The following is a 13,773-nucleotide window of genomic DNA, read 5'->3' as shown; positions in this document are numbered from 1 at the left end:
ATGGATCAGCACATTTCATAGTGGGGTATTTGACTGGAGCAGGATTGCTGCAAGAGCATGGGAGGGCTATGCTTTGTGGACATATGCAAAGGAAAGCAAAGTAGATTAAAATCACCTCCATCCCTGAAATTCCTGCTATAGTCTTTGTTTGGTTATCCAACAGCTTTTATCCAGTTTGACCTGGACCTTTTAAAAATTTTTATGTTTTTGATCACTTTTAAATCTCTTATCTTATTCTGTCTGTAATCTTTGGTAAATAAACTGTTCAGTCCCTGATAGAAAAGTACTTGATCTTTACTTTAATTTTGTGCTCAGAGACCTATTCTTAAACCGTTCATTTTGAAGCATGTTTATTTCAGTAACTCTTTCCGGTGTTAAAATAAAACCTTAGTCAAGAGCAGGAATACATAGACCTTGCCCACTTGAGTGCTGCAATAACACCCAGACAGGAGCCTGAAGACTGAACCCACTTTATACAGTATAGTCAGATGCCCTAATTTTTAATATTGAAGGGAGAGTCCTGTGGAAACTAACGGTTCCAGTATGAAGTAAGTCCAAGCTATTGGATCAAGATGAAGTTGACCTGTAAATTGTCTGTACTGCACTTCCGTATTAAAAATAAGGTGGCATGAAGAGTTTCGTGGGTCACACTGTAGCCATCCCTCACTTATTTTAAAACAAATGTCAGTGCAGAAAAGGTACTGCTACAACAATGGTGTGTTATTTAAAGGGGTTTTTTGGTTTTGTACATACTGTCTGTTGTAAAGGCAAATGTATTTTTACTACTGAATGAATTGACATTAAAGTGCAAATTTCCAATGGCTTGTTTAAATAATTCCTAAATATAAATAACTAAAGATTCAAAAGGAAGCTACCATTTTGCCAGTCTCTTCTCTTACCAATATATGTTTGCTCATTTAATGTACAAATTTACTTAGTCAATAATAATTACCTTTTAAATTTGTAAAAGTCTTCAGCCTCTATCCTTATCTGTTGATTAGTACTTCCTTTGTTACAAACTGTCAGCAGACTGGGCTGCTGGCTGGGAAGCATTAATAAAGTGTTAATATTCTTTGAAATACAGCAGAACAATTTATAGCTATGGAAATACTGAAAGACTGGCAGGTATTTTTTTTTTTTTTTAAATGTGAAGATTTTGTTTAATATACATCTTTTTGTTAAGGATTGTTTTGCTGTCAGATATTTGAATTAATCTTTGGGGTTTTCGTTTATGTTAAAAAGTGTGTTTGGATATATTTCACAGTAAATGTATCTTTAAAAAAAAATTAAAGTATCCTTTTTTGTGTGAATACATGCTTACTATTCCCCACAAAAACCGTTTTGGGTTTTTTAATAAGAGACTAGAGCGAATGACAGATTTAGACTTCTTTGTGGTGTTGTTTTTTTTTAAGACTATCAAACAAAAATAACCTCTGAATCAGGTTAGTGTAGTTTGAGCATAGAGGAAAAAATAAGTTTCAATCTAAAACGTGCATTAGAATAATAAACAAAATGTAAGCCCCAGATTGTCCGCATTCTTGTCTCAGGTAGTAATGGATCCTAAATTAAGGGATTTTTTTTCCCCTGATGCTCTTCTGAAAATAGGGGGAGTTTGGTTTTCTTTCTGTAATTGCAGTAGTGGTAAAATAAAGCTCATTACTGTGATTTCACCATATACAAAGTCAGATAATTGAATAAGAATTAACTTTCCAACTTTGCTACATCAGTAATGTTTTTAACAAATTGTTTTTAAAAATAAAAAGAGCAGAACAATCTCTAGGTGTTCTGCGTGTTGCTGTTTTAAACATAAGCTTTTTTGTGTCATTGCTTCAGTTTTTACCAAAAAAAAGCAACAAAACTCTCTCCCTTCCTCTACCAATTAATTTCTAGAATCTTTACTTTGAGGTCAGATTATATGAACAATAGATGTCTCCACAGATAAACTCATCAGAATTGTACTAAATTGACAGTATATTTTTATCGATGAACATCCACTGAAGTACACTTTTTTCCTGAGGCCTGTTTTTAACTGTTTTTTGAGGAAAGTAAAAACTTGCTTGCATAATTCAGATACTGAGTTTGTCATCTGAATCAGGAAAGCAATGTTATGAAATGATCCTCATTGTCAATATTCGAAATAGTACCTTGAGTGGTGCACATTTGAAGCCATTGTTAATGTTCTTTTTCTTCATAAGGGGACAGTGTTTTTTTTTTGTTGGCAACCTTTCAATAAAAATTATTGTAAATTAATTTGTTTCATCATTGTAAACCTTTGTTTTTCAACAGTGTGTGCTGTATTTATGGGTCTTGAAGATTCTGTATCCAAATACATTATTTCTTTTGAGAGGCAACCATGAATGCAGACACCTCACAGAATATTTTACCTTTAAGCAAGAATGTAAGTACTATATTGGAATATAGTATTGGGTTACTACCAAACTAGTACTTTCCGTTCTGTTTTACAATTATCTCTTGAGAAACATATCTAAAAATGCTATTAAGGGACTGCTCCTGCAAACATTCTCATGCATAGTTGTATTGACTTAAATGGAACTACAAGCCATTATAAGCATGGTGGGAGCAAGTGTGTGCAGAACTGGACTCTGAAAAGATACATTTTATAGTCTATTTGTATATTTTAAAATCTTTTGAGGTTTAATTTTTATGGAAATTTGTGGAACATCAGCACAAAAGTCCTTGGCCTTGTCACTAAAAGATCTGAAACTCACCATTTATACCTTATTATTCTGTATAATAGGCTATACTACATGATTTGAAGTTATTTTCACTTTTCTGTATTATTTAACATTTTAAAAAATAGTTATAGCCAGGGTGGATTTGATTTAAATCACTAGTCAGGAAGACTTGATTTAATCATGGTTTTCTACATAAAAGTGCATTCTTGTTGGTAGTTGTAACCTTTATGCATATTCTTCACAACTCAGAGATAGATGTAGGTTTCATTTTTAGAAGGTACACACTATACAATTTTAAACAGTGATTTATTTTGAAAACTTTTCAGATTAGTTTTACAGTTATATCAGAAAACGAATGATTGTTTGGTTATTTCATTTACCAAAGGTAATTGAAGCAGATATTTATGAAATCATTGGGAGGTGAACTATCTCCACAGCTTACTCATTAATATTTGGAGGATTTTCTTGCCATGCTGTATTAGGAGGAGAACATCACCAGAGAGACATTCAAATTGTTTTATTTAACTAAAACAACGTTATGTATTCTGGATTTTTTTTTCTTCAACAGCAAACATATAATATTTTAACAGAACAAGCATATGAATTTTTGAATTTAGTTAAACATTCAAGTTTTTTAAAATCTGGTTTGTCTTTGTTAAAATTGTTTTTAACTAAAATAGTTAAATGAAATATTTTTTAAAAAAAATTAAATGGACTATGTCAGCCAGGTCAACATGAGAAACTTAAAATATTGCATTCTGCAGCTAACTCAGTCGTCTTCACCTTTATTTTCCTGATTGTTCATAATCTGGAAAAGAAAAACAAGCTTTCCTGCTTTTCCAGGTCCCAAACAATTTCTCAATTTGGAATGAATTAGTCCAAAGGAAGAAAATATTCTTTCTACACTGGCAGAAGAAGTTACTGCTGTTTAAGTGAGATTATGACTTCAACAGTCTCTGAATCCAAGTGCTCAAGTGACTTCCACCAGTTCATTGGTGTGACTTACTTTAAAACCTAGGGAGGTGGTAGAATCTCTATCCTTAGCCGTTTTTAAGGCCTGGCTTGACAAAGCCCCCTCTGAGATGATTTAGTTGGGGTTGGTCCTGCTTTGAGCACGGGGTTGGACTGGATGACCTCCTGAGGTCTCTTCCAACCCTAATATTCTATGATTCTATGAAAACATCATCAGCAAACATATATTTCTTGAATGGTGCACCCTTAGCTCTGAAGTTAATTATAGGTGGCATTACGGAGGAATGATTGCTGGATGTCCATGTCATAGCCAACTCCTCTTCTTCAGCAGTTAAGGTTTGACCCTGGTACCGAGTATTGAGAATATTTGCAAGAAAATAAGCTAGAGATAGTGCTTGCCCCATTCATTTTTTTAATGCTTGTAATTTAACGCCGTCGTTTCTCTTTTTAAGATCTCACTCAGTTCCTTCCAAATTTCAGCAGCATCGGCAATAAAACAGCTACTTCCCTGCATTTTGTTCAAGGCTACAGAAATAGGCTTCAAGGTACTCAGCATGTGTTCAACATTTCTCTTAAGCGCAATGTTGAGAACTGTGGCTGTGACAGTGCCATCTATTTTTTCACAATTTTGTTCATAAACTGTCATCAGATTAGACCAGTTCTTGAGATAGTGCTCAAAACAGTCCACTACTGAGTTCCATCGTACATCTTGTGGGAGAGTTAGCTTGGTTCCTCCCACTTTTTTCAGAGCAGCTGCTGCAAAGTGGTTGTTACGGAAGTATTTTGCAATTTCTACAACATTAGCCTTTATTTCTGGAACACTGAAGTCTTTGGCTAGGAGGTGCATCAAATGAGCACTGCAACGTATTTTATAAGCTTGGGACTCTCTTCTAAATAATGTCTTCTCATCTTGGATACATTTGCAGCATTGTCTGTGACCAAGCTGCATACTAGACATTTGAATTTTTTTCACAGTTCGTTACAGCTTTTACTGCTACTTCTTGTAAGTATTCTGCTATGTGTGCATTTCCTGATGTATCAATTGTTTCTGTAAGGAACACATTCTCTTCTACTGTTGTCACACAAGCACATACAACAGGATCATTGTGGACATTGCTCCACCCATCAAGACTCAGGTTAACAATTTTACCCTCTAGACCTTTTGCACACTGCTCAATTTCTCTTTCATACACTTTATCCAATTTGCCTGTGACATCTGCTCTGTTGGGTGGACTGTATCCTGGTCTTAATGACTGAACCGTGTTAATGAAGTGTGGGTTCTCAATCATACGGAATGGAGAGTTTGTTGCATAAACTGGGCAATTTTTTCATCAATTACCTCTTTTTGTAATCTGCTAGCTCTTATCACAAACTTATCTATGGTGGTTTCTGGATGATAGAGATTGGAAAAAGGCAAATATAGTGCCCATATTTTAAAAAGGGAAGAAAGAGAACCCGGGGAACTACAGACGGGTCAGTCTCACTTCAGTCCCTGGCAAAATCATGGAGCTGGTCCTCAAGGAATCCATTTTGAAGCACTTGAAGGAGAGGAAGGTGATCAAGAACAGTCAGCATGGATTCACCAAGGGCAAGTCATGCCTGACCAACCTGATTGCCTTCTGTGATGAGATAACTGGCTCTGTGGATATAGGAAAAGTGGTGGATGTGGTATATCTTGACTTTAGCAAAGCTTTTGATGCGGTCTCCTACAGTATTCTTGCCAGCAAGTTAAAAAAGTATGGATTGGATGAATGGACTATAAGGTGGATAGAAAGCTGGCTAGATTGTCGGTCTCAATGGGTAGTGATCAACGGCTCAATGTCTAGTTGGCAGCCATTATCAAGCGGAGCGTCTCGGGTTGGTTTTGTTCAACATCTTTATTAATGATCTGGATGATGCGATTAATTGCACCTTCAGCAAGTTTTCAGATGACACTAAGATGTGGGGAGAGGTAGATATGCTGGAGGGCAGGGATAGGGTCCAGAGTGACCTAGACAAATTGGAGGATTGGGCCAAAAGAAATCTGATGAGGTTCAACAAGGACAAGTGCAGAGTTCTGCACTTAGGACGGAAGAATCCCATACACTGCTACAGGCTGAGGACCAAGTGGCTAAGCAGCAGTTCTTCAGAAAAGGACCTGGGGATTACAGTGGACGAGAAGCTGGATATGAGTCAACAGTGTGCCCTTGTTGCCAAGAAGGCCAACAGCATATTGGGCTGTATTAGTAGGAGCATTGCCAGCAGATCGAGGGAAGTGATTATTCCCCTCTGTTCGGCACTGGTGATGCCACATCTGGAGTATTGCGTCCAGTTTTGGTCCCCCCACTACAGAAGGCATGTGGACAAATTGGAGAGAGTCCAGTGGAGGGCAATGAATATGATTAAGGGGCTGGGGCACATGACTTATGAGGAGAGGCTGAGGGAACTGGGGTTATTTAGTCTACAGAAGCGAAGAGTGAAGGGCGATTTGATAGCAGCCTTCAACTACCTGAACGGCGGTTCCAAAGAGGATGGAGCTTGGCTGTTCTCAGTGGTGGCAGATGACAGAACAAGGAGCAATGGTCTCAAGTTGCAGTGTGGGAGGTCTAGGTTGGATATTGGGAAACACTATTTCACTAGGAGGGTGGTGAAGCACTGGAATGGGTTACCTAGAGAGGTGGTGGAATCTCCATCCTTAGAGGATTTTAAGGCCTGGCTTGACAAAGCCCTGGCTAGGATGGTTTAGTGGGTGTTGGTCCTGCTTTGAGCAGGGGCTTGGACTAGATGACTTCCTGAGGTCTCTTCCAACACTAATATTCTATGATTCCCAAACTGGGTCTCTTTTATGGCCTGCTGCCTTTTTCCTTTCTAGTGATATGGTAGATCTCAGATCAATGAAGGCTACACTCAGAAAGACCTCAAGACTTCTGGAATATGCTGCTCAAACAGTTTCACTTTTGTTTCTATTGCCTGTCCCTCCCTTCTCACATTTATCTCTAGGCTTCTTCTCCTTGTCCAGATCTATTCTGCTCCCAACAATCTTCTGTTCGTTGAACTTTTAGAAATTTCGCACTTATAGAGAGAGGTAAGGCATTGACTCTGTGTACACAAATTTTGCAGAGGGACAATAGGGTTGAGGTCTGTTGTTTCTCACCTATACATATTTATTTATTTAAAAAACATTTTTGCTGTTAACAAGCATGTTATCTCTGGAGACACAAATCCACAGTTTGAGAACTGCAAAACTAAGCATCTCTGATGGTATCTTCTAGCCTGAGCACTGAGTCCCATTGGGTAGATAGAAAGATTAACCTAAATAATCCATACAGAAACCCCTGGAACCTCATAAAATTGGGTCCCTAATCCATGAACTATTGGAACTCATTTACAAAACTTTCTTAAACATTACATTAATATATTCTCTCATACTATAGAATTAGAATTTATAATCCCTGTTCCTTGATGAGATACATTATAACTCAAAGATATCTTCATTAAAACTATCTTTAGATAGGCTTTTTCCTCAAAAATCCGATTTAAATAAAAAAAATCCTATTTTATTTTTTAAAATCATTGATTTTTGTGCACCCTGGTTGTAATACTTTGTCCATATTTTATATTTGAGGATGCAGAGGAAGAGGCAAGTATAAGTTTAAATTTTGGAAAGAAATTTTTCTTGAAGCAGCTTTGCCTATGTCTTGATTTTTAAATTTAATAAAATGTGCCATTTTTCTATTTTTAGTATTTGCCATATAAAACTGTTTTTAAATGTGAAAACACCAATACGGTATTTTCTTCATGTTGCGTAATAGTCTTAATGATTTCTTTTTTCTTCTCTACAGGTAAAATAAAGTATTCAGAAAGAGTCTATGATGCTTGTATGGAAGCTTTTGATTGCCTCCCTCTTGCTGCACTTTTAAACCAACAGTTTCTTTGTGTTCATGGTGGACTTTCACCAGAAATAAACACACTAGATGACATTAAGAGAGTGAGTATGTTTGTGTATTTCTAAAAAACTGGGGATGGGGGATTTGTAAGACTCCTTTCAAATGTCACTCTTTGAAAATGTTAGTATATTAGTTTCTAGTTTTTAGTGGCTCTTTGTAAGGACGAAACAGGATCCAGACACTTGGATTGAGGGGCAGGGTTTTTCTTCTTCTTCTTTTTTTTTTTTGTTGCAAAGAAGATGAAGAGAGGCTGAGGGAACTGGGCTTATTTAGTCTTCAGAAGAGAAGAGTGAGAGGAGATTTGATAGCAGCCTTCAAATACCCGAAGGGTGGTTCCAAAGGGGATGGAGCTCGGCTGTTCTCAGTGGTGGCAGAAGACAGAACAAGAAGCAATGGTCTCAGGTTGCAGTGGGGGAGGTCTAGGTTGGATATTCTTCTAATCTTCTATGATTCTATGAGTAATCATGGATTTTATTATACCAAACACATACGCATAATTGCAGTTAAACAACTTAGTTTCTAGAGTAATGTAATTGAATCAAGACATTTAAAGTTTGGTCTTTAATTTATGCACACACTTTAAGTTCTTTACTGGAGAAGGGCTAGAGTTCTTAGCACTTTGCAGGATTGAGCACCTAAAAGCTAAGTGTTGCCTTAAAAAATCAATCAGTGTATTAAAGATCAAGTTTAATTTAGCCCTCTAAACTTAAATATGAAAAGTCTTTTGGTTCTTGTTAGCTATTAATAATATTGAAATAAACAAATTTGTGGTGTTAGTTTCACAGCTTGACATAGAATTATATTTTAAATTTAATTTTTGTATAAAGTTATATAATTTGGCATTTTCTAACATATTGCCTCTAACGTTCGGCAAAACTTTTATAATGGGTTTATATATGCTCTCACTAAATATAGCTATACTGTGTGAAGAATGTACAAAATGAATCAGACTCTATAGCTTAATTTGTTTTCTCATCATAAGAGGGTTTTTTTTAAATGTCCGTGTAATTTTAATTTGAAAACTTGTGTGTTTCTATCTTGATAGTGTGGATATTTTTTTTCTCAGAAAACCTTGGACTTATAAAATTGCAATATAATGTAATAGTACAAGAATCCGAGTTACTCTTATGGAAAATTGTTAGATTACTTGTTTGCCTAGCAACCTCTCAAAGTGGTCCTGTTCATATGGAAAGAGCTGTAGTTATATCAGTAATTAAGGAGGATAAAAATACGTTTTAAAAAAATTATGTGCTATTAAATATTTAGTGTATCAGTTATTTCATTTTAATGGAATACAAGTGTTGTGATATCAAGCGTTCTGTCTGATAAAACCATTGACAAACAAGTAGGAGTTACCTCACATGGAATGTTGATGTCAGGTGGTGGTGGTCCTATCATATTAAAATTTTTAATCTTCTGTTGATTTCTCCTTGAATATTTCTCTTCAGTTTGCAGTTAACTGATCTTTTTTCATCTGACATCTTGACTGTAGCATTTGGTTCCTCCTTCACAAGAGTGGTATTTCAAGTTTTGGAACATTACAATAAAGTATCAGGTCAGAAGCATTTTATGCTTAGACTTAGACTTTCAAATCTCAAACTAGTCAATTTGGAATAAAAAAAAAATCAGTTATGGGAAACTCGTAAGATGCCATTATCTGGTCGAGAATCCACCACTGCTTCTACCAGGTCATCAGCAAGTAATAAAGGGCCTGAAAGGAGGTCTTCCTTTACTCTGTGCTCACAGGTCTTCTTTTAAAAGGTGGGGATGGGTGGGAAGGGAGGAAGAATCACGTGGCTGGTGACAAGCCAACTGCATGAAAAATGAAAAACCAAGTCAGTCATGGTTCCAAAAAAATTCTTGGTCTACTTTTTTGCCACCTATGAGTTGTCTGACGCCTTAGGAGAAATTGATAACATTTTGTTGGTTCTGTTGGGGAAACTGGACTTCGGAGGTCACAGCAAAGAAAACCAAAGATCAATCACTATTTAATTTCTGATGCAAGGGTCCCTGAATTTTACATTCTGTTTGTATTGAATGATTCTTACACCACAGGGAGATACTATCTTTCTATAAAGATCTGGCTCCTTTAATTTCTGCATTTCTTTACCACTTGGAAAACTTTTAAGGTTGACGGTCTGTACCGTCTTATGTCTTTGTACAAGCTTCTGTCTTGTTGTACAAAGGTGGTAGTAGCTATAATGGACAACACTCATTCAGATATCTTAGGAAATATTGAAAGTGAGGCAGGTTCTGTCTCTAGAAATTGGGTTGATTTTCAAAAAGGGATCCCATCAATTTATTTTTAAAAATAAAATTCTTGTTGGAGAAACAGCTTGCCTCTCCTGTCACCAAGAATGTTAGCAGTCAGCCAATAAAACCCAACCAAGAATCCAGGTTCCAGACAACGGAAGGTAGGGCAAAAACTTTTTTTTTTTTTTTTTTTTTGCTGGGATCATCAATCACATTGTTCCAGGAAATGTAGTAGGAGCTGACAGTGACTCCTGTATTTGAGTTGCTCAACATCTTTCATTATAAAAGATTCTTAGAACCTTCTTTTGAGAAGCTCTCAGACCTCCATTGTGTGCAGCAGGTCTTTGATCACAGCAGGGTTATAGCCCTAGGTTTGGGGAAGTGCATTTTGAATGTGATAGGAAATTCCATTCACATTTGGCTGAGTTATAAATTTTTGAAAATCTTTATTTCCTGTCTCTGGCATGTTTTGTACAGATAACTTTTGGTAGCACACCAGACACCCTGAACCTTCTAAGACTGAATGGCACTAGTGGCAACAATCACAGGAGCATAAGCTGCATTAGAAATCCCTGGGAACAGAAACTTAGCCCAGCTACTGCCAAAGCAGCAGTATTAACAATGGAGAAGTAAAGGAGAGACCCCATCCGGGATGACCCCAACAACCCCTGCTGGACGCAACGTATGATCAAATAGTCTTCCACTCTTGGGGACACCACATGACACAGAAGCCCTTCCACTGCCCAGGAATGGAATGAGATCCTCTGCAACACCCTCCCGCCCAACAGCGGCAGTTCTGGGCTTCCCCCCAACAGCAGCAGTGGGAGTCCCTGGCTGCTCCCCTCTAGTTGCAGTCCTGGGCCGGCTGTCCCCTCCAGCTGCAGCGGCGGTTCCCAGCTGGACACCCCTACCCCCTGGTAGCGGTCACCAGCCGGCCCCGCAGCCCCAGCGGGCGTCCCAGAGGCCCTCTTCCAGAGCAACCAGCTGCACCCCCTGGAACCTCCCAGAACACCAAAGATTTAGTCAAGAGTGTATAGTACGAGTCATGGACAAATCACAGGGCTGTGAATTTTTGTTTATTGCCTGTGAGCTATTCATGACTTTTTTATTAAAAATGCCCATGACTAAATCTTAGTCTCATACATAACCATTGTTTCATTGTGTTGTGCATCCATCCTCCTTTAGTGTCTGGTTCACAGGGGATAATAGCCTTCTCTTCCTGATAGCTAATACAGTTAGTCTTGTAACTTTTCACTATGGTCACTGGAAATGTAACAGAGCCACTAAAGTAAGTGTTTCCAAATGGGTCAGAAAGGACATCTCTGAAGCCTCTTAAAGAAAAGGTAAGAAGCCTTCTCCAAAAATGGTCAAGGCCCATTCCACGAGGTCCACAGCAATGTTATGGCAGAGAGTATAAAGCTTTGTATGAAAAAATATCTGCAGAGACTCTAGGTCGTCATGTCTTCATTCTTTGATTAAATAGTCCAATGTGGATATGTTTTTTGGATGCTGCATTTGGTTGTCTGGTCGTGTTGGCTGGTAGTTCTTAGTTCCCTTTTATTCCACTTTTTCTGTGCTGTTGCTGCTTTCTAATTCCCAGTGGTGTCTTCAGATTGGTAGATGAAGTGTGCCTGAGAAAAGGACAATTTTGTTCCTTCTCTGTAAATTTACTTTCTCACAACATACACATCCATCAGTCTGGAGGATCTCTCACCTCTTTTGATAATTAATTATCTTCATTGTTCTCAGTTGTTGTATGTTCAAGTCATCCTCTTATTTTTTTGGCATGCATCTGCCTTACACAGAAGAGGAAACACGTTTCTACAGATCCTACCTCTCTCATGTGGTGGGTGGCATTTACTTTGTAATGCTTTGGCATTGGTGGATGTGTATACTCTACAGGTAAGAAGCAAAACTGACCTAATATAATATTTAAATCAACTTTGTGTTTGTTTTTTAAACAGCTAGATAGATTCAAAGAGCCTCCTGCATTTGGACCGATGTGTGACTTATTGTGGTCAGATCCCTCAGAAGATTTTGGAAATGAAAAATCACAGGAACACTTCAGTCATAATACAGTCAGGGGATGCTCCTATTTTTATAGGTAAAAAGAAATCTAGGATTTCATTGACATTTTAGTACTAAGAGTTACACTTTACTAAAAAAAAAAAAAAAAAGATTTTACTCATAGTTATTTTCATTTCACAGCTATCCAGCAGTTTGTGAATTTTTGCAAAATAATAATTTGTTGTCGATAATTAGAGCTCATGAAGCACAAGATGCAGGGTAAGTGTTTTATGTCCTTACAGAAATTATTCAACAATACAAAATAATCACTTACTGCTTTATGATGCAAATTAAGCTGTTTGTTTTACAGCTATAGAATGTACAGAAAAAGCCAGACTACAGGGTTCCCATCATTAATAACAATTTTTTCGGCACCTAATTACTTGGATGTCTACAATAATAAAGGTAAGAATTTAGTGCTAAGGAGATTATATTAAATTAAAACTTCTTTCCAAAAAAATAGTCTAACAGTAACACTATACAAAATCAACACTATTCTCTAGGTAGAACGACAAAAATCCAAGCCCCCAAGCCTTTTGAGTCAAACTAATACAATATGTAAAACACATATGGGCATAATTGTAATGTGTAAAATAAACTGTGTAAAATAAATGAGAATGTGTAAAATAAACTGTGGTGATCTCTCATAATGATGATATCCAGAAATGATAAAACCAAGTGTGCTTTTCATTTTTAGAAGTAGCCACTGCGACATTACTCAGGGTGCAATATGGACTGACAGACAGCTCCGTCCCCTCAATTCTCCAACCTGGGATGTCTTTTACACTGCTTTGCTGTGAGAGCAGCCACTCCTGTTCTGCCTACATCCACCCTCCAGCATGTAAATCTGCTCTATTATATGAATGCTATAGCCAGCCACTCATGAATTACGCTACAGGGCAACACCAGCAAACTCCCAGTCCCAGATTTTTCCCCAGAAATGTGCGTCTTGTACTGCCCAGCCCCTCCTGGACAATACAAGGTCATATAAAGTCTGTCATTTCATTAATAGAAAATGATATGCACAAATGTTGTTATCCCAAATGAAGTTTCCCAAACACTTCAATCCAAACACACACTGGTTTAAATAAAACAATAAAACAAGTTTATTAATGACAGAAAGATAGGTTTTAAGTGACAACAAATAATGAGGCATAAAAGTCATAATTGGTTACAAGTAAATAAAAGGTAAAACGCAACTGATACCTAACTTAACAAACTAAGTGAATTCAAAGCATAAGGGTCTCTCTCACTATATGTTCTAGCAGTTTTACTGGTTGAATCTTCCAGCCAGGATCCCTCCCAAGTCCGATGATGCTTCCTTTATTCTTCAAGTGTTGTTGATGCCGTGAGTAGAAATGGAGAGATGATTTGGGGCATCTGTTACCCATTTTATCTTTTCTTCCTTTTGAAAATCATCTCCAGCTGGGATTCAGGAGACAGTCTGTGGGATGGGAACTTCCAACTGTTTCTTTGCCACCTTGTACATTTCTCGCTCTTACCCTTTTTCCTGCCAAAGAATGGCTGTTTAACCAGGTGATAGTCCATTTGATCTTGTTGACACCTGGCTGAGGCATCAGTTTGCTTTTTGTTTTTGAGGAACTGGTTTGTACCTGCTTTTTAAACTTGGAATATGTCTCAGTAGCATCTCATAACTTTGTGTACAATGTTGCCCCACACATTTTACCAGGACAATAATGATCAGCAAATTGAATTTTCAAATGATACCTCATAAGGCATACTTTGTATAAAATCCATTATAGTTTTGTAAAAATGGTGAACATAGAGTGGTTCTTCGAGTGATGTCTTTGTGGCTGCTACTTCAGGTGTCGGTGCATCCTGGAGCCATCAATCAGAGA

At 37.4% G+C, this 13,773-nt stretch overlaps 1 protein-coding gene across 11 annotated transcripts in view; it reads left to right on the top strand.

The window, feature by feature from the left end:
• PPP3CB (protein phosphatase 3 catalytic subunit beta) overlaps nucleotides 1–13,773 on the top strand; it is an 86,499-nt gene that overhangs the window by 20,073 nt on the left and 52,653 nt on the right. For 6 of the 11 annotated variants that reach the window (XR_012159917.1, XR_012159915.1, XM_073352826.1 and 3 more), the window contains exons 4-9: nucleotides 2,287–2,398; nucleotides 7,490–7,635; nucleotides 11,812–11,951; nucleotides 12,056–12,133; nucleotides 12,225–12,319; nucleotides 12,612–12,755. Coding sequence is in view for 9 of the 11 variants with exons in the window: in XM_073352826.1 (XP_073208927.1) it covers nucleotides 2,287–2,398; nucleotides 7,490–7,635; nucleotides 11,812–11,951; nucleotides 12,056–12,133; nucleotides 12,225–12,319; nucleotides 12,612–12,755 (715 nt within the window). In the remaining 2 variants the exon portion in view is untranslated. The remainder of the gene's footprint in view (nucleotides 1–2,286; nucleotides 2,399–7,489; nucleotides 7,636–11,811; nucleotides 11,952–12,055; nucleotides 12,134–12,224; nucleotides 12,320–12,611; nucleotides 12,756–13,773) is intronic. The other 5 variants (XM_073352829.1, XM_073352827.1, XM_073352830.1 and 2 more) reach the window with 1 other exon arrangement.

The sequence above is a fragment of the Lepidochelys kempii genome, chromosome 7 (assembly GCF_965140265.1).
Source record: "Lepidochelys kempii isolate rLepKem1 chromosome 7, rLepKem1.hap2, whole genome shotgun sequence".
Classification (NCBI taxonomy): domain Eukaryota; kingdom Metazoa; phylum Chordata; order Testudines; family Cheloniidae; genus Lepidochelys; species Lepidochelys kempii.
The sequence above is the reverse complement of the archived record's forward strand: the minus strand, read 5'-3'. Positions and strand labels throughout refer to the sequence as shown.